This window comes from Enoplosus armatus, chromosome 3, assembly GCF_043641665.1.
Source record: "Enoplosus armatus isolate fEnoArm2 chromosome 3, fEnoArm2.hap1, whole genome shotgun sequence".
Lineage (NCBI taxonomy): Eukaryota > Metazoa > Chordata > Actinopteri > Centrarchiformes > Enoplosidae > Enoplosus > Enoplosus armatus.
In genome coordinates, this window is record NC_092182.1 from 23203832 (window position 1) to 23224254 (window position 20423).

Consider the following 20423-nt stretch of genomic DNA (forward strand, 5'->3'; position numbering starts at 1 on the left):
TGCCTCTCTGAAGTCGTCTCATCTGCTCTCTTCGGTCTTCTTTCTTCAGCAGTAGGAAACTAACTGCTGTGTGTGTGTTTTCTGTCCAACTGTATGATGGGAGGTACCTGTGTGTGTGTGTGTGTGTGTGTGTGTGTGTGTGTATACAGTGTGTGTCTGTTAGGGCTGGTCCTCTCTAATGTTTGAGAAAGCAAATAGAGTTGCTCAACTAGTTTCCTCCTCAGAAAACGCACACACACGGCACTCACCACAGAGTACTGCGTTAAAATGACTCTTTCCTATATGAAGTCTGGTGTGTGTGTTCACTGACGTCTGTTTCGAGTTAGAAGCAAAGAAGAATTTTCTATATTGTGAAAACAAGAATCAGAAAATCTGTGGTGGAAGAAGTACTCAGATGTTTGATGTAGTTTTAAAGTAGCAGTACCACAGAGTAGAAGTACTCTGAAAGTACAAACATTAAAGTGCAAACAATGTGATTCACTTTTACATGAAAGTGACTAATGAGGACTAACTGATGTGTGAACACATCTCAGGTAAATCCCCCCAAATTTGGTTCTCGTCATTTCTTTCAGTGATAATATTTTACTCACCAAATAACAAATCGACACAAAGAAGTCTGACGGGTCAGAAACTCGAGCAGTCAGACGATCACACGACAGAAATGATGAAAACTAAAATAAAATGCAATTTGGAAAAAAAAAAAGATCATATAAACAGCAGCAGCTTTTTCCACTGAAACACAAAGAAACGTTTTTTCTTCTTTCCCAAAGTTGTTTTTTATTATTGTTTTCTAGCAGGCAGCGTTCACACAGACATGATGTTTCTGGTTAAACTGGTTAGTTAATAGTAGTTAGTTGATTAAGCGTGTGGCGGAGCTGGTGGTCACATGAGGCTGTGGATCAACCAGTTTAACAAAGAGGATAAAAACCGTTAGATCACAGTGAGCGGCACTGTGGAGCAAAGCATTATGGGAGGTGCAGTTCTTCATCAAGACAAGGCAGCGTCTTCTCTTGTTTTTCTTTTTTTCAAGCTGCGGATTTGATGGTTTGCTTTTACTAATTTTACAAAATGTCTCCTTTACTTGATGACATCACAGCACCATGTGACTATGCAGCCAGGGTTACCGTGACAATGTTCAGCTGAACTCAGATCAGATTTCTTTTTGATAATATATTTCATTAACAGTCTATTTCAAATGAAAAGTGTAGACATTTGGCAAACATGTCTACCATTTGAAGCTCCTCTGAACACTTTAAGCCACATGTGTGAAAACAGAATTTCCCTTCAACTACAACACGACAGAACAAATCATTTTTGGCAATGAAGAAGAAAACAAATGAGGACATCATGGCAGCCTGACAGGGACAAACTTCAATCTACAGAATCAGCTGCAGTTTGGCATCAAAACAAGATGAGATTAAACAAATCTGAACTCATGGTCCATTTAACTCGCTTTTTTCCAGAGCTTTCAATTGCTTTTGTCAAACTACTGTTTCCATAGTGAAAATTAATGGTGATGCTCAGCCAGAATTTGGTTTCACTGAACAAACTTCATTAATTAATTGATAGAAGTTAAAAGGAATTTTTTATGGTTTGACAAAACAGTGCAGGTCTGTATATTTCCCAGGAATGCTTCCTAGAGAGACCTGTGACACAGCAGATCTGTGAAGTAAACCTGTGGTTCCCAACCTGGGGGTCATTTATTTTTTTAAACTTTTCTATAAAGTTTGCTTTTTTTCTTGTGATTTACTGAATAATTTTTTCCTCTCAAAGAAACGGTTCACTCTTTGGTTGAATTGGTCAAAACTGCAGATATGCATCTTGATATGTTGTGTTTGACCAGTTCAACCAAAAGAATTGTTCACGAAGTACACACTCAAAGTAGACATTACTTTGTTTAGGAGGCCACGACTCTTATGTAAACAACAACGTTATTCTCCTGAACTTTGGATGAATCCAGACTCTTCACTTTTATCCTCACGACTTTAACCTGATTTGAACATTTTGTCAAAACATAAAAAAATAAAAAGTTCAAATCCGACTCTCCGATTCAAAACTCAGGAGAGAGATTAAAGACAAGGAGGCAGAAGATTGAGCATCTTTTTTACTTAATTTCTTGGTTGATTCCTGTCCCTCATGGGCTCCTGTAGGAAGTTCACAGGAGTCTATGGGGATGCTTTTCTCGGAGAGAAAATGGGGACAAACACAGAGGAAAGACTGTTGGAAACATAAAACACTGCTTCAAGTAAAAAACACAGCTGCTATGATTGACAAAATAAAAAAAAAACCCTTACTTTAATAGTTTTTCCCAGAGCTTTCAACCACATCTCACAGTCTTTCAGCAGAGGGAGTTTGTTCAGGCGTCGTCACTAAGAATGGAGCTTGTGATGGTCGTATATGAGGGGAATCTAACCTGTCTCTGCTCGTCTACTGGCTCCAGGTCAATGACCTTTGACCTATTGAGTGGTTATCACGTGACGACACCTAAACAAAGTTTCTGTGGCGATGCACGTAAACATCTCTCTCTCATCTCATATTTTTTCTGTCAGAATTTGGGCGTAGTTACATTTCAGCATTGTACTGCCACAAGTGATCTTCTAGCAGAGGAAACTCCTCTTTAAGGCACTCAATATCGCTGCCCATCTTGTCATTATCCCGTCCGTTTACAATCATAAATGCAAATTCTTTCACGTTCGTTTCACAGATGTAGTGGCGTCTCCGTGGTGAAATTTCTTTAACGTTTCCTGATTTCTTCAACATTTTCTTTACATTGCGGTTTGCTAAACGTGACACTGTTTCCTGTTGGACACATACGGGACACCCTGTCTTTACATCTATAAAAGAAACACATGTGAACGTGTCTGAACAGCACCCGAGTACATTAGCTTACCTGCAGCCTGGAGAAGCATGACACCAGTTTGAGCTCCACTTGCTGATCAAGGCCGTGAGATGTGGCTGGACTGCATTCAGCACTTTTCTTTCAATCAAAATACTTCACAAGTTGTTAGCTACAAAAACTATTTTGTTAGACTTACTGTTCCCAAACATGAAGAATTAATAATTTGCTAAAGTTATAACAAATGTCAGTGCTACAAATATTTCAGTTTAATAAAAATTGACCCTGAAAAAAAGCCAAAAATGTCTCTAAAAATTGGACAAAAGAGGGAAAAAGAACCTCAAAAAACATTTACTTCCTATTCTGTCATTTCTTTCAACATCCACAGCAAAATTGGTGATTTCCAGTGGTTAAAAGGTGATTTAAAAAAAATTCTAAGTGATTGGAAGTGATTTGAAGTGGTTGCATATGAAGCTGCAGTAAACGAGTTGTGACACATTTTAACAAAGTGTGAGTGTCAATCAGAAGCCAGTCTTTGGTAAAGAAACAGAGCAGATGTTCAAACTGACTCTCAGTGCCATGTGGGACGCTGTGTTTGGGTCATGTGGGATGGAGGGTTACCATGGTTGCGGCTTCCAAGCGCTCACATCACTGGACGACTGAAGACGGCAACCGTCAGCGTTCTTAATTATGAGTCTAAAACGTGTCAGACTGTATGCTTTATATGCAGTCGCACCGCCCGTTCAGTCTGAACACACCTTAGTGATCAGTAATCAGACAGAGGTCAGTTAGAAACGAGTTCTGTGCTGGGAGCCAAGATGGTGGCATCAACAAACCACTGAGAGTCTAGACAGAACGGTCTGGAAACATTCAGGCTGAAGCAGCGTGCTGAAGTCATACACAGTAAGGCGACAGTAGAGGTTATAGTAAGGCTGTAGTGCAGTTTATAGTAAGGCTATAGTAGTAAAGCTATGATATAGAATACAGAATATCTTTCATAATACAATTTTCCAGCATTTAGAGCAAAAGCAAAGTGCAAAGTATTAATACCTGATCAATAAAGCTAATCAGAGCCATACACAAACACACACTGAGCTGGTCCAGGGTGTCACCATGGTAACATGGACACTACGGTCACGGGGAGGCATCTGCAGCTGCAGTTCCTCTAATGTCCACTAGATGCTGCTGTGATGAAACTCTTGACTGTATTGAAGTGAATGGGGGGGGGGGGGGGGGGACCCAACTTCTCTCTACGAATACAGAGTGAGTGCAGCTTTGACACAACAAGTTCATCTCTCAGGAGATTGTTGACTTTATACTGTTACTATGGCAACAAAAATGGTGGTACTTTTCCTCTGTGTGTGTGTGTGTGTGTGACTCTGATTGTGAAACACATGTTTGTAAGACATGTGATCTGCATAGTTAGTGTGGAAGCAGCAGAAGGAATCAATAATCTATAATCTATGGCATCATTATCATTCCACTTATTGAAGAGCAAAATCACAAAACAAAGCGATTATAAAACTGATTAAAAAAAGAAACTGGGGATGGTTGCCCATGGCATCCTGATTGGCTAGCAACTCAATGCTGCATTATGATTGGCTGAGATTCCATGCAACACATCAGGTTGGTCCCTGAAGGGTGGTCGACTTTGTGGGTGGTCTGATCCTGGAATGAGATGGGGGTGGGCCTTCAGCTTCATGGGTGGGTTTGGGGAGTGCATGTGTGGGGTTTTAGGCTTTGTTGGGGGACTTGGGGGCAGCATTTGGTTTAGCTGGTTCGAAGCCTCTCATTTTGAAATAAGAGACCAGCTGGTTGGGAACCTCAGCGAGGACAGACTGAGCCAGAGCCGACCTGGGAGCCTGGAGAGAGAGAAGGAGAGATGTGATGTAAGTGCCTGTCTGAGGGCAAAGGTCACAGTATTTCAAGTCTGACTTAAAACAATTGTCACCTGAACACTGAAACAGGGTTTACTTGCTGTAATCATTCCTCCTGATCTCTTCCTACTGTGCTTCCAATATAAGTGATGGGTGTTAGTCCTTATTTTGTGCATAAATGTATTCCAAAGCTTCTATGGGGCTTAAGCAGTCTAATTTAATCAAATCAATCATCAATATCCTCCAAAGTTACTCTTAAAATTCCCTCTTTGTGTTTCCCTGAACAGTGTTTTCCTTGTCTTCCAGTTGAATAGTAACGAAGAGGGAATTTTGCAATAAAGAGACGGTAACTTTGGAGGATCTAAATACATTTTTGCACTTCTGCAGAAGGAGAACTGGGGATTTTGTCCCCTATCCCTTAGGGTGGGGCGATATGACAGTATTTTTTTGCAATACCATTTCCACCATGGGAGCTGTCTCTGCAATATAGCTGCAGGACTGCCAAAGGACCTGAACAAACTGTTGGCGGTAATGCACCTCAAAGCTGGTTTGCCAACAGCAGCAGAAAAAGAGAGTGATAAGAAAACATGGAGGAGGAGAGTGAAATTATAAATACACATCATGAAGTAGGGTATGTTTTTTTTTTAAACCAATTGATTTTGTAGAACAATTACTATAAGCTATCATGATATAAAATTACATATACCGTGATAGAAGATTTTGGCCATATCGCCCATCCCTACCATCACGTACACTGAAAGCACATTAGTGAGGGATCTTTTGATAACCTGTAGGAAAAGGAGGAATCACTACAAGAAAGCAAAATGTGTCTCAATGTTCACATGGGCACCTGACTGTTTCAAGACAGGCTTAAAAACTTGTGCCCTTCCTCTAACTCCACACTCAAGGACCTACCCATCCTCCTCCACTCTCACAGAAGAGTTCAGACAGCAAACAGGTAGTCATCAGGAGGCACATACAAAGCTCTTACAGCTGTTATCTATGAACGAACACACACTTACGTCTTTGAACTGTCTGTACGGGACGAACTGGACAATATCTCTGGCGACGGCCTCCCCCACTGTCGACCTCAGCACGCCGTCATCTCCATCCAGAAGCTCCATGGCCTTAAAGTCCGCCGGCCCCACCCCCACGATGATGATCGACAACGGCAGCCGCGACGCCCGAACGATGGCGTCCCGGGTCTGGTCGAGGTCGGTGATCTCACCGTCAGTGAGGATGAGGAGGACGAAGTATTGCTGAGAGAGACAGAGCCATAGGTCAAAGGGTGAGTGTGTGTTTTTGGTTTTGTTTTGGTTTGTGTGTTTTGTGTGTGTGTATGTGTGTCCTCACAGAGGCACTGTTGCTCTGCGCGCCGGTGGCGGCGATGGAAGCGACATGATTGATGATGGGAGAGAAGTTTGTGGGTCCAGAGAGTCTGAGCTGAGGCAAAGCCATCCTGTAGGCTTCAAGGATCCCCTCGATACCTGAGAGAGACAGAGGGGGAGCAGGTGTAAGTATTTTATATACGTTGAGCAGCTGAAACAATCCACGCAAATATGGAAACAGAGAAAACAGGAACAGAAAACATAATCAGACATTAATCACAATTGTCATTACGGTAATTTACTGGATCCATTTTCAGCTGCATTCATTTCACAAAAGAAGCAGAAACTTTGGAAAAACTAAAAAACAAAAATACATATTTGTGTAACAGAACTTGTGACCCCTGGGAACCACTGGATAAACTACAAACTACTTCACATAATAAAAGTAGTTAAAACTAGTTCCATCTGGACCAGCAACAACAGTATAATTCATTCAGTCATTTTTTGCAGAAGAAGTACTTTTACTTCAGAACTTTTACTTAAGTAAGATTTTGAATAGAGGACTTTTACTCTGTGTGTGTGTGTGTGTGTGTGTGTGTGTGTGTGTGTATATACCTTGACAGTATGGATTAGTGGGGTTGAAGTTGAGGGCGAACTCATGGTGTGCAGCCTGCAAGATAAACAACACAACAGTTCAATTAACCTGACAATCTACAAACTCCACTCTGATTGGCTGCTTAGGAAACTGATTTCAACTTTCAGATTTTCTAAAAAGGATAATCTAGTTTAAATCAGAAAGTTAGAAAATCATATTACACCAAAGACTCGGGCAGGGCTAAACATTATGTCGCACTTGACCAATAGAGCCTGTGGAATGCTGTGTTGTGATTGGTTGTTTAGAGAGCTGACCTGGTAGTCTGGAGGCAGTTTGGCTCCAAAACCGAATGCTGGGAAGAGTTTATCACTGAAACAGGAAACACAAAATAACAGTTACAGTCACAAAAATAAAAGCAGTTTTTCTCTACGAGGATTCAGAGTTTATGTTTCATGCTGCGGGAATTTTGGATTAGAGTGTGGAGTTTAAAGTGCAGGGAAAGGGGGTCTTAGAGTATAGGTGGTGGGATGGAGGGTTTAGGTTGTAGGGTGTAGAGTGAAGGGTTTAGGATGTAGGTTGTAAGATTCAGGGTGTATGGTTTGGGGTGTAGGAACTACGGTAGTGTAGGGTGTAGAGGGTGGGGTCTAGGGTATAAGGTTTATGATGATTTTAGGGTGGAGGATGTAAGGTTTAGAGTGAAGGATGTAGGATATATAGGGTGTAGGATGTCAGGTTTAGTGTGTAGGACGTAGGGTTTAGGGCACAGGGCTCAGGGTTTAGGATATTATTATAGGGTTAAGAATGAAGGATTGTGGAGTTTAGGGTGTAGGAACTACAGGTTGTGTTACAGGGTTTAGGGTTTGGCGAGTATTTTTGAAGGGGTCGTTTTTCAGGTGTAGGTTGTGTGCGAGTTTGTACTAACGTGTCGTAGTCCTGGACCACCTGACCCACAGACCACAGAGCAGACAGGTACTGGTTCAACCCGTCTGGACTCATGTAGTGGAGAGAGTTGGGCGAGCGAGGATCACCATTAGAGCCGGTGAAGTCGATCCCCACCTACAGTGTTAATACAAAATTCATTCATTCATGAATCTCCACCTACAAACATTCATTCATTTATTCTTCAAATACATCGTCTACATGTTAATTCAATCAACCAGTTTATAAACTGTGTTTTCAACAGGCCAGTAAGAGGTTATGATTAATAACTGAAAAGTCTGCATGCATCCCAGTTCACAAAGATCCCGACATCAATCATCTCGATATCAAGAACACAACATTTTGCAATCTTTGATTTTGTTTCAATCATGTTAACTTGAACTTGATTAGTGGATTAATATAAAGCATTTAAAATGTGTATGTGTTCATTGACGCTGACATACGGTGAAGTTGATTTGGCAGCCGCCCATCACATAGTCCAGGAAGGTGTGCTGAGCCACCAGCTGCAGAAACACAGAAACACAGTGTAAGTCAAAGACTCACATCTATGTGTATATCATAGAACACACAGTCAATTGAATTACATACATAAATCAGAAGAAAAGACTTTAAGTGTAAAAATACACTTCTGGAGTTCTGCAGTTACACATAAAAGCCAGAGTGAAGTCGGAGTTGTTATGAGGTGGATGACTGGGAAATGTGGCTGAGAGATATCCAGTATATCCAGTGTATCCAGTGTATCCAGTATCTAGAACATCTGGATGAAATGTGTCTCAAACAGATTTCAACCACGGACCTTTCAGCCCTGAGCAGAGTCTGCAGGTTGCAAAGCCTCCTGCAAGGCAGCGAACAGCCGCCATCAGGCTCCACCAATCAGAAGGCTCGGTTCAGGATTGATCAACGAAGGAATCTGTTCTCAGACTGACAACAAGTTCTACTTGACAGCTTTATAGTTTTCAAAGCAGCAACTCCCAGCAGGGAACTCTGGGTAATGTGGTCTCTACCTTGCAGCTCTTCACAGAGACGACTCCAGAGTTCTTGTAGCTCTTCTTTTTCTTCTGTTTCTCGGGGTGGATGCAGTCAAACTCCACCTGGAGGACAACACATCAGACAGTTTAATGACCTCATGACCTCTGACCAGACAATAGAAAGATGTCTAATGTTTTATCATCAGTGAGCTCACCGGTGAACCATGTCCAGCTTTCTGCAGCTCGGAGACTTTAGTGGTGAATGAACCAATCAGATCATGAGATCCATCACTGTCATAATCAGAGCAATCCACCTGCAAGGGGAGGAGGAGGAGGAGGAGGAGATTTCATTCATCAACTGTTGAAGACTTAATTGGTTGTTATGACTGAAGGTGGATTCTGATTGGTGGAACCTTCAGCGGTCTATCGAGGTCGCTGCAGCAGAACGTCTGTAGAAGAACAGTAAACTTCTTCCAGGAGGGATTCAGATTGTTCTTCACCACCTAAACACACACACAGACCTTCCTCATTATAATATTCACCATCGTCTACATCACAATGACATCCTCCTGTGTGTGGGTGTTCTTACATTACAGCAATTATAGTTTTAGATGAGTTTTTAATGAAGTGTTTGTGTGTGTACCTCTGTCCTGTGGACCAGCTGCCACTTTCCATTGTCTCCTTGTTTAAAAAACTCCAGGTATGGATCAGACTTCCCAAATGTATCCTGAAGAGAGAAAACACAACATGCTGCCATCTCTGTAGTGAAGTCACCAGTTTACAGTCTTGTTTCTCCAGTATTTCTTAATCATGTTAAAAAGAAACCTGGTTTCTCTATTCGGGGTAGGAGATGGCCATTTATATTCTCACACACACACACACACACACACACACACACACACACACACACACACACACACACACACACACAGAGGGTGGTGGATTTATGAAGAGCTGGTGCAACACAGTCCTGAAGCAGTGGAGAAGAAGAAGAAGATGATGATGAAGGGCAAGATAAGGACGACAATGAAGTAAAGTGGGAAGATGAGGAGTTACCTTCTTGTCAAGGTTTTTAGCTTCCAGCTCCAACACAATGACTCTGTTGTCCTTTATCTCCTCTGCTGTGATCTATACACACACACACACACACACACACACACACACACACACAGTATTTACTTGATAGTCATAATAAACTGAATATTGATCATAACAGAACTGGATTCAGACACAATGTAATACAACATTTAGCTCAATAATGATAATCTGGTGAGACATTAAAACAATTATTTAAAAGCTATATTTAAAGTCTTCATCAAGGATCTTTGCAAGCACACACACACACACACTCTGTACATACAGTGATGGCTCCTTTTCCTGCAGGTTTGCCTTTCTTCAGCTGCAGAGGTCTGGTCAGAGTTTTACTGGAAACTATCTGAAAAACACACAGAGGAGTTTAGTCTTCAGTTGAATCCATGACAACAGACTGAATATACATATACCATTACTGTAGCCCTTCAGACACAAACATTTTAAAATGCAGTTCATAATAATAATTCAGAGACAGTGTTGTGATTACACAGTTTGTACAGCAGAGGGTGGTGTGGACCTTGAAACTTTCTGTCTCTTAGTAACAACTCTGTACCTGCAGCATCAGTCTGTTTCCAACGTTCCCAACAGTTACTGTGATGCAAACAACCTCCTCGGCCATGACACATTCAGACACTGATGACTTTTATTTTGAAAAACAGCCAATCCAGCCAATCAGCAGAGAGCAAAGACAGAGAGTCGTGTCTCCATATGACCTCCAGAGGGAGCTGACACTCCACTGGACATCACGCACAAGAAACACTGAAAAAATATCCCCTAAACGATTCAGTCAATTAATTGATTAGTCGATCAGTCGTTTTTCAAGCAAAAGAGCCAAACATTCTCCGATTTCAGTTTCTCAACTTAGATGATTTGCTGCTTTTCTTGGTCATAATATAAGTGTGAAGTTAATATCTTCTGGACTGTTGGTCATATAAAATAGAGAATCTGAGGACGACACCGTGGCTATTTCATTATTACGTATCTGACATTTTATAGACAAAAGGATTAATCGTTTAATTGAGAAAATAATCAGCAGATTAATCGATTATGAAATGAATCATTAGTTGCAACCTGAACACAATGACCCAATCTATTAATGAGTCCTAAAAGCTTTTCATGAAACAAATGAATTATTTTACTGATGGGTTGAGAAGGTTTCACAAAAAAAACACTGTTCTAGTGAGTCTGATGTGTACCTGTCCCAGTGTTAGCTCCACCCCTCCCAGGTAGTCATCATCGCTGAGGTCAGAGCTGGAGTTGTCGATATCGTAGACCCCCAGCTTCAGATTCTGAACTGTCTCAAAGTGATAATCCAGTCTGAGACGCTGACTGAAAGACGGACTGGAGGTGTTCATCAAACGCTCAGTACGACCCAGCTGACAAAGAGAGGGGAGATTTTTTTGTTTAATTTATATCACATAAAAGAGACCCATGTATCCTGTAGTGTGATTGCCATGTTACCTCGGTCCAGCTGTCTCCTCCTGAGCTCTGCAGCAGCACGCACAGAGGATCAGACTTTGATCCGACATCTTTATCCAGCAGGTCAGAGCAAGAGACACTCAGCTCCACCGTGGAGACACAGTCTGCCATCTGGGGGGGGGGACAAAAAGAGACCTTCAGATCAGGATTCACTCCAGAATATACAATGTTCTTACAAAATAAGCATCAGATTATAAGGTTGGTCACACTGAAACTTTCTTATGTCTGTGACAGAAAAAAACAAATGTTTTATTTGGTTAGAAAACTGTTCAAAAAGAAGGAATCTGTGATAAATTGAATAAATTCAGAAGAGCTTCAGTTACAACAGGAACAGAAACAGTATCTCCTTTATGTAATTGCCACAGTACACTGTTTTTGCAGTTAGTATACAAGAAATTAATGTACAGGAAATTATGCACTATGTACACTGACAGATGGGAGGCATTGTGAGCCACATTTTAAGTGGTAATGAAAATGAAAGTTGCTGCCCTACCCAACACCACCAATAAAGAAGATCTACCGCTACTGCAGTCTCAACACTGAATCCAAACAGCCATAAACAATCTGCAGTGAGGTAGAAAAGATGATTCTCTCTCACAATCTGGTGTCAGAGGAGTTCTGCTGACAGGTTCCTTCCACTGTGATCTTATGTTGCTCTTTTACATTAAATGTACTTTACATATTGGAGCGCCCAATGCTCTCTGTGACAGTCTGTTGAGATAATAATTTATGACTGCACAAATATATCTTTTACACATGCAAAGGAGTGTCCAACAGACACTGAATAAACTGACAGAAGCCTCGGAGGATCTGCTTCAACAGCAGTTGTAAACTGGGGCTGGGCTCTCTGTATGATGTTGTGGTGAATGTGGTCAATCAACTGTTCTATTGACTAAAATAAAAACAAGCTAAATGTGACCAAAATGTGTCACACCCTGGCGTGATCGAAAATACTGAGATGATTTTGTTCCAGTAAACCTCCAAAAAACAATTTCACTCAACGTACCAAACATGAATTTAACTTTTAAAAATGTGGTTTAGGATACTAAATCTGAGTAATTGAATCGTATATATATATATATATATGTATGTATGTATGTATGTATATATACTTCTACTCCACTCCATTTCAGACTGAAACACATTAGACTGTTTTCTTAAGTAAATGAACCGAGCGAGCAGCACTCGAAGGCAACACCAGCATGAGACTGAATGGGGATAACTGAATCTGTGAAACCAGTCAGCCAGTTAAACCAGCACAGTAAACACACACACACACACCAGTTCTCTCTATCTCACACACACTCACACACACTCAAACACGGCATTGTGCCAATATAAACTTTGTAAATCACCTTATCACCGCAGTTATATTTTATCTTCTTCAGACCACAGGAACAAATACCAAGGCGGAGGAAAACTACTCACAGTCCGGAACAGGAAACGACACCCTTTCAGTCAGAGTAAACACACCTGAGAGAGCACATACGGTTATCTGACCACTCTGTTAGACTTTTTTAGTAAGATTAACCACAGCTTGGAGTTCGTATTTTGACTGTAGCTGAGGCAGAAATCAGTCGTTGATCTCCGTTCAGCAGCTTTAGCTAACAGGGAGCGGCAGGCTGACAGGCTGTTCTCTGATTGGACAAGCGGCTACACAACCGTCAGTCCTGATTGGACAAGAAGAGTGTCAGTCACGCCCTCTGTGTTCAGCGCGACTGTGTGACGTTTGACGATAGTCTAACGCTAGCAGCAACAAAAGTATGACTTCCGACCGGACTCCTTCAGAATAAAAGCGGCATCACAACAAATCCTTTCAAATTCGTTCCATACGAATATCAGTAAGGCTGAAACTTATTTCATTAGCTTCTGCATTTAGTATTGCCTGGACCACGAATCCAAAAAGAAAACTAATAGTATAAAGAACATTATTGTTGTTGCACCTTCTCCATGCACCTGAAGTAGGCGAGTTTGTGCCAGAAATCCCTACTCTGCATCCATAAAGCCAATAACACACAGCTGATAGCACAAGAAAAGAAAGTTTAATGATTAAGTTTATAACAGCAGCAGCAAGTCAACATTCAATTTGTGCATTGACAAGTCAAGATTAATTTGTACAATGTTTGGTTTAGAAATTATTCAAGCTGGATGATTGTTATTAAGTGCAACCTTTACATTTAAAAGACCAGTCTGTGCATTAATTTAGTGGGTGTTTGGGTGACTAAATACCACACATACATTTATGTGCTTTTATGTTGAAGGGCAAACACTCAAGCCGGAAGTACTGTTGCTGAAGCAAAAGCACTCTGAATGTGATGAGCTGTTCTGCGATGATCAGAAGCATCAGAAAGAGCAGAAGAGAAACTGAACACTGCAGGAGCCATCCTCCTCACAGAGAACAAGACAGTTTCATTTAATTCTTCCTTTGCAGTGAAACCTCAGTTGAGTCAGAAAAAGCAGCAGAGCGTCACATCACAAATGAGAAACAGAATAGGAAAGACCAAAACACTGAAAAAAACAGTCCTGAGAGGGAAAAAAGCACATAATGCACAGAACCATAGTTTTCTCACACACACACACACACCATATCATCCTCTTACGATCCACCTCTCTGGATAAACTGCTAACATCCTTTAATGAACTCTTAAATTCTGTTCAATCCTCCACTGTCTCCATCTTCACCAACGCATACTATTTGTCTAAACTTTGACACTGAACTATTGAACTGGAACTGGGTTTATTACCCAAACTACAGGTCTGGACTGAGCTGCTGCGCATCACAGGTCCTGCATTAAAGCTATGATGAGAGAATTCAAGAATCAGACAAGTTTTTTTAATCTATTATTTTAAAATTTGCCCAGAAATGAAGTAAAAAAAATAAAAATTATACACACAAGGCTGTATCTCAATTGCACCTGTAAACACTAACATCTACAGGCCACCACCTATTACCTAAACACTGCTGTGTATAGGCCACCATCCTCAGGCTATTATCTACCATATACAGGCCACCACCTAGCACCAAAACACTGCCAACTACACGCTACAGGCCTCCATCATCATTCAAGATTAATCTAAGCTTGCTGATGATGATAGTTTACAGGTTACTGATTGTTTACAGGCCATTGTTGATACACTATTTTGTCATTTGTCATGTTTTGAATGGAGCATCTTTGTATCTGTCACTCACCTGGAAGTCCTGCCTTCTGTCTGTCTATTGATCAGTCGGAGGGTGGAAACCTCAGCAGGTGAATGATAGACAGCTCAGTGTCAGTCAGCGATAATTTTACCTCCGTCACCCACCCACACAGACTCTTTGTTCAGACTCACATCCTTTGCAGAAGCCAAGTCTGTCATCAGGATTTTTGTTTTATTCCAATGCTTTTCCTTCCTTTTCTCCACATACCAGGTCCACAACAGACACAATTGTCGTTACCAGCAACCATTTGTCCAGACTGTGTTTCACTTCACTTTATTAAGGCCTGTTTCTCCATTTCTTTCACACACACGTCAAAACTGCATGCACAACCAGTAGAACATTATTATCAGTGTACCTGTTCGGAGGTTAACCATTTCCTGAAAGCAGCAGACGATCCCTCTTCACCACCACTTCCACTGATGCTTTCTGCTATTTAGGTTCAGTACTACACAATTCATTCAATATACTGCATATGTGAGATAAACAGAAATAAAATAACTTTGAGGCTTTATTTTAAATCTGCAGCAGGAAGCACATCACAGAAGCTGAGAGCAGCTGTAATGACTGATACGATTTAGGCCAATAGTTAATAGTTTTGGTTTTATAATACTTTTTGTGATAGTTATTTTCAAGACAGTTATGCAAGGTTTACAACTTGAATATCTTATCTGTAGATAATGTATGTTTTTTAACAGTTACATTCTTTGCAGCCCTCCATCTTTCTCTTCTGTCATTTTTGCTTTGCTCTCTTTGTTTACTACTACTACTACTACTTTTACATTCACTTGCAGTACTTTGGCATTACCTCAATACTTTTGGCATTATTTCCTCTGATCCACATTTCTCGAGGAAAGCTTCAAATTTAGTAACAGCCACTTACTGTAACCACAGTGGGTGCAACATAATTGTGAGGGAATGCAAAAGTAGTTCACAAACAAATTACTACCATTAACACAAGGGATGTAAAAGAAAAATGTATTAGTAACCCCAGACGCTCTCAGCTGTAGCATGGACCACCTGGGGGGTGCTAAATATTCAGTTTAGCTGTAAACCTGTGCACTAACCTAGCAGTTTGCATCAGTGTGGAGGTGGTTACTAATGCTGAGGGACAGAGTACAGGTACTGTTCAACTCTGCTAGTAATGGTAAACTATGCCAGGATTCACAGACCGAACACAACAGAAATCTAATGGTTTGGGTTTAAAGTCATCATGGAAAAGCAAAAAAGCTTCAATCCAGATTTGTGATTCTACAGAACAGACATCAGCCACTTCAGTCATAAGTAAAGTTAAACATTGAGCCCAACTGCTAGCAGAGGTGGCAGTTTCATTTTGATTTAATTTCGATCAAATCTGTGGCTAAGTCTCAAATATCAAGGAAAGCAATGATTACTTGAAGCACAACCTGGAGCCATCTACTGGAACAAAGTTGAGTTTTAAGTACCTTACATTGCATTGAAGACATCGATATGAAGGTCACCTGTATTCCAAACAAAACCAACCCGGTCTTCCATTCAACTTTTACAAAATAAAGAAACAAGTGACTCGAATGAACCCATTAATCAGATACGTTTCCATCATCAGACAGTGAAGAGCAGACAGTCAGAGAGAGCTGATCACAGGTGAGTTGGTGTGCATCAGGAACGTCCTTTAATTAGCAAAAGCAAAGGAGACTCCACATCATGTATTGTTATACGATCATACAAGTTTGTTCACACTGACAATAGAAACAAAAATGAGCTTTAAAGGTGAAAACATCCAAAACATTATCAAACATACATACAACAAAAAGCTACCAAACTAAAAAAACGCTAGACTTCATCTCACTCTACAGTCCAAACACCTATTGAGCATGTGCTGCGGAAAGGGAGGGGTTGTGGGGGAGGCATTGTTCAAACACAGCAACATCAGAAAAATGTGACAGAGAAAAAGGATTCAGCGGCCCAAAGTCATTATTTACAAAATAAAACACGAGTCGACAATCTGTCCATCCCACATCCTCTACATAGCAACAGAGCACTGTTGCAACACAGAATTGTGTCAACATTTTACCATGGCAACAGAGCTTGATGTCAGTATAATTCTTACCAAAGCAACAGGGAATGTCAACATTTCACCATAGCAACAGAGCATAAACATTTGATCATGGCAACATAGCTTTTTATCATAAATTTCACAGTGGTAGAAAAGCTTTTCATCTACAGCATGTTTTACCATAGCAACAGAGCATGTGAAGATTTTAGCGTAGCAACAGAGCATGTCAAGATTTTACCATGGCAATAGAGTATGTAAAGATTTTACCATGGCAACAAATCTTACCATAGCAACAAAGCATGTACATTTTAAACCACAGCAGCACAGCACATTTAAGCGCATACAGCAACATTGTTTGTCAGCCTCATCATAATCATCATGTTACCATAGCAACAAAACGGGAGAGTATGTTCAGTGAGTCAACTCTGGACATGACTTGACAAAAAGCTGCATTGGAAACGGTAAGAAAGGACCAAAATCCTGCCAATATGATCATCATCATCATCATCATCATCATCATCAGTTGATGCTATCAGTGGAGTCAGAGGAGGAGCTGCAGAAAAAAAAGCAATGTCTGGATCAGAGTCTTCCTACTGGACAGACTGCAGGGGCGGGGCTTACCTGCCATTATCTACACACTGGGGGAGGGGCTTCAGTAATTTACCGACAGTCAGCAGGGAGGGCAAGGTCAAAAATGGGCTCAACAGTTGAGTTTGAGTCCAGGAACAGGTATGGTTTATGTTGGCTTTGTTTCACCTGGATGGTTGATCCAGGTAGGTGTAACATCTTTTATCTACAATCAGTCTGTTTTGGGCGGTGTTTTAACCCAGGCTTATCTTGACCTTGCGTGCTCCAATAGGCCGGTCATTAAGGTCCATGACAGCAGCAGTGGCCTCCTCATGGTTCTGGAAGGCCACCATGGCCTCACCAGTTGGCAGGCCCTTTTCACTGAACTGCAGGCAGACTGAGCCTGGCAGCACCTGGTAGCCGTAGAAGAAGTCCATGATCTCGTCCACGGTTACAGTGAACGGCATGTTCTGAAGCTTTACAATTGTCGGGCCAGCAGCACCGCGTTGACTGTTGGGATTGTTGGATCCTCCAGGGGCTGGCTGGTTGCGGAGACCGTCAGCTCCTGGAGTGAACACTTGCTGTCCACCAGTAGCCCCGCCCCCTGGACGTCCTTGGTTATTGTTGTTAGCCCCTCCCCCTCGGTTCTGTCCTCCTCCACCTCCTTTTCTGTTGCCATTGTCAAAGGGCACCAACCCTCTCAGCCCATCCTGGCTGAACGGAGCTCCTCCCGCAGCTCCAGGTCGAAAGCCCGGTGGCTCCAGGATTGGAGCACCAGGAAGACCGGCAACAAGTGGAGGAGCTATGCCCAGATTCACGTCCCCCAGCCCTGCTGTCAGAGGAGGGAGAGGAGGAGGGCCTGCCAGCCCATTACCTGGGGCTGAGAATGGAGTCACAAAGGGGGCACTGTTGAGGTTCCCCATGGTGTTTCTGAGAAAGTTAAACTCTTCCCCACTTATCCCAGCAAATGGGTTGATCTGGGGTTGCTGGGGACTGGGCTGGGCTTGCTGGTGTTGGTTCTGATTTTGGTTCAGCTGGTTCTGGTTCTGGTTGCGTTGGCCCCTCTTGTTCTGGGGGGGAGGATTCCTCTCAATTTCCTTCATCTGCTCAAAGGTCACAAGATGGACAAAAGCATCACGGCCGTTAAGTTTTTGGCGGTGCAGTCGTTCAGCTTTGCGGGCATCTTCCTCAGTTCGTAGCTGGAAGATAGCTTGCCCTAAACCATTGCCATGGCTATCGGTCAGAACCTTCAGGGTGTCCTCGTAAAGTCCCACACCCTCCAGGAAGGCACGAACATCCTTCTTGGAGACGTTGTATGGGATGTTGGTGATGTGGGCACAGTTCCTGGGAGCTTTCAAGCCATCCTGGTTCTTGCCATCTCCCTGTGCTGCTTCACGTTTGCGGATGGTGTCAATCTTTTCAAGCATTCCCTTCCGGCTAATTGGGTGGACCTGGATGAAGCGGGTGCCCATGTACTGCATATGAGCACCCAGAGCAGCCTTGTAATCCTGTTCTGTTTTGAACTCAAGGAAGCCTTCTCCTGTGGCTCGCCCATTGGGCCCGTAGGCGATGTATATGCTTTCCTCCATGATGGCCAAATTGTTAAAGAAGTCCTTTATCTGCTTCTTGTCAGCCTCGTAGGGAAGGCCCTTCAGGTAGACACAGAACTCTTGCCGGTGAGGAGATCTTGACCTTCCTCGCTGATCCCTGCCTCCGGCCCCTGACCCAGCATTACCACGGCGGTGCTGCTGGTCCTGTGACTCGTTGCTGTTATTTAATTTGTTGCTATTTTGAGGAGCATAGCCTGTCGCACTGTCATTGAGGCTGGCCCATTGCCGCTCAGAGCCTGGGGTTATCTCGATGAACCTTTGGCCCATCATGCCACCTCCTCGCTTCACAGCTTCAAAGCTGTCCTGGGGCGAGAAGAACTTGACTATAGCCCTGCCAGTTGGCCGACCCTGCCCGTCCCTCAGCAGGCGAACCCCATCCAACCCCAGACCCCTGAAAAAACCCCTGACCTCCATCTCTGAGCAGGAGAATGGGAGATTCTGCAGGAGGACAAACAACTCATCAGGATTGGAAACTCCTGCTCCAGCGGCTGCAGCAGCAGCAGCCTTCATATGGGCCTGGAGGCCTAGAGAAGCCAGGGGGGAGAGAGGGTTGAACAGCATTGGGTTGTGGGTTCCAAGAGGGAGGCCAGAGCCCAATCCTCCTGGGGGAGGTAGGGAGGGGTTGAAGGGAGGCAAGGAGGACATGTGGGGGAGGTGGGACATAGGAGGAACTGGAGGTCCTTGAGAAAGGGGGGAGACAGTAGGGATAGGGGGGAGGGAGGATACTGGAGGGGGAACTGGAATGGTGGGCAGCGTGGGCATGGGGGGCATGGAAGGCATGCTTGGAAGTGGAGGGATAGGTGGGGGGCCTGCATTGAGCGATGCCAGAGCTGTGGTGATTGTAGGGGTGGAGCTGTAGCTGTTGGGGAAGCTTGGCACCACGCTGGCCACTGCCTTGTTGGTCGGTGGCGTCTGAGATGAGCTTGCTGCAGTCACTGAGGCCGGGGGATTACCGAAACCCTGGTTTCCATGGCTACCGCCTCTTCCCCCTGCCCCTGGCTGCACTGTGGATATGGGGGCAGTGCCCGCTTGTCGGTTGGCATTTCCTGCTGTAGCTGCAGCCGTCTCCACAGCACCTGCCCCAGCCTCAAACCTGCGGCGGCTGAGTTCAATCATATTCTGCATTTCTGTCTTGCTGCTAAGCAACAGCGATACTTTGGAGCCCTTAATGGACCCGCCTGTACGCATCATCCCCAGCCGAGCGTCCTCGTCAGTGGCAAAGACAATGAAGGCCTCGCCATGCTCACCCCCCACGATGTGCACTCCCCCGTCAGGGATGGTGAGGCCAGAGAAGAAGTGTCTGATGTCCATGGTGCCGGCCACTATGGGCAGACCCTGCAGCCTGATGACTACCGCCATACTGACTGCTAAACAACAGCCCTACAACCTGGGGAGAAAGCAACACTACCGTCAGATGAAGACCAGAAAGAGGGTGACCAGTGGTTTCCAGATGTTTCCTCAGGAAACTCAGATCTGACTTCACAGGCCAATAAAGGCTTAGCCAACACTGCTTACATTTCAGTTTCTTCAGACTAACTCAATGAGACAATTTTTTTTAAACTTGTGCACCCATTTTTAGGTCCTGACATTTGGAAACCAGTGGTGTTTGGAAGGGGTTTGGGGGGTGGGGGTGAAAGATTTGCAAAATTAGCAGGAAACTGGCAAATAAAAAGCTCAACTGAAACCGTCTCAAGCCATCTACAGCTTTTAATAAATGTGATAAACTTTTAAGATCTTTGAAAATTATGACATCATGCAGCACGTCAGACTTTGTTAGACCCAAAACAGAAGCAATGCTAAGCATTAACATTGCTCCACTGTTCATTAATGTTTCAAGTGTCAAGAAATACATGGGAGGGAATTAAGGAATGGCACTGATATCAATAGACATTTTATACACA

General features: G+C 43.0%; 2 protein-coding genes across 2 annotated transcripts; both read right to left on the reverse strand.

Moving 5' to 3' along the window:
- Nucleotides 1–2089: 2089 nt before the first annotated feature.
- Nucleotides 2090–12511, reverse strand: cpne1 (copine I). Its single transcript, XM_070902925.1, has 16 exons — nucleotides 12470–12511; nucleotides 11097–11225; nucleotides 10832–11011; nucleotides 9904–9978; nucleotides 9600–9671; nucleotides 9187–9270; nucleotides 8957–9046; nucleotides 8759–8857; nucleotides 8580–8666; nucleotides 8019–8078; nucleotides 7559–7692; nucleotides 6951–7005; nucleotides 6657–6711; nucleotides 6067–6200; nucleotides 5736–5972; nucleotides 2090–4698 (listed from the first exon to the last, which is right to left on the reverse strand). Exons 2-16 carry the CDS (start codon nucleotides 11223–11225, stop codon nucleotides 4570–4572), a joined length of 1620 nt encoding a protein of 539 aa, XP_070759026.1. The 5' UTR covers nucleotides 12470–12511; the 3' UTR covers nucleotides 2090–4569.
- A 3402-nt stretch (nucleotides 12512–15913) lies between these two features.
- On the reverse strand, nucleotides 15914–19881 carry rbm12 (RNA binding motif protein 12). The gene has a single exon (XM_070903009.1). It carries the CDS (start codon nucleotides 19879–19881, stop codon nucleotides 17167–17169), a length of 2715 nt encoding a protein of 904 aa, XP_070759110.1. The 3' UTR covers nucleotides 15914–17166.
- Between the last annotated feature and the right edge of the window lie 542 nt (nucleotides 19882–20423).

Coding starts and splice junctions, on each gene's coding strand:
- cpne1 (XM_070902925.1), bottom strand. CDS start 11,225: ATGGCAGACTGTGTCTCCACGGTGGAGCTGAGTGTCTCTTGCTCTGAC. Junction 7,693..8,018: donor GCTGCCAAATCAACTTCACC/GTATGTCAGCGT, acceptor TTAACACTGTAG/GTGGGGATCGACTTCACCGG. Junction 6,712..6,950: donor AACTGCCTCCAGACTACCAG/GTCAGCTCTCTA, acceptor TTTATCTTGCAG/GCTGCACACCATGAGTTCGC.
- rbm12 (XM_070903009.1), bottom strand. CDS start 19,881: ATGGCGGTAGTCATCAGGCTGCAGGGTCTGCCCATAGTGGCCGGCACC.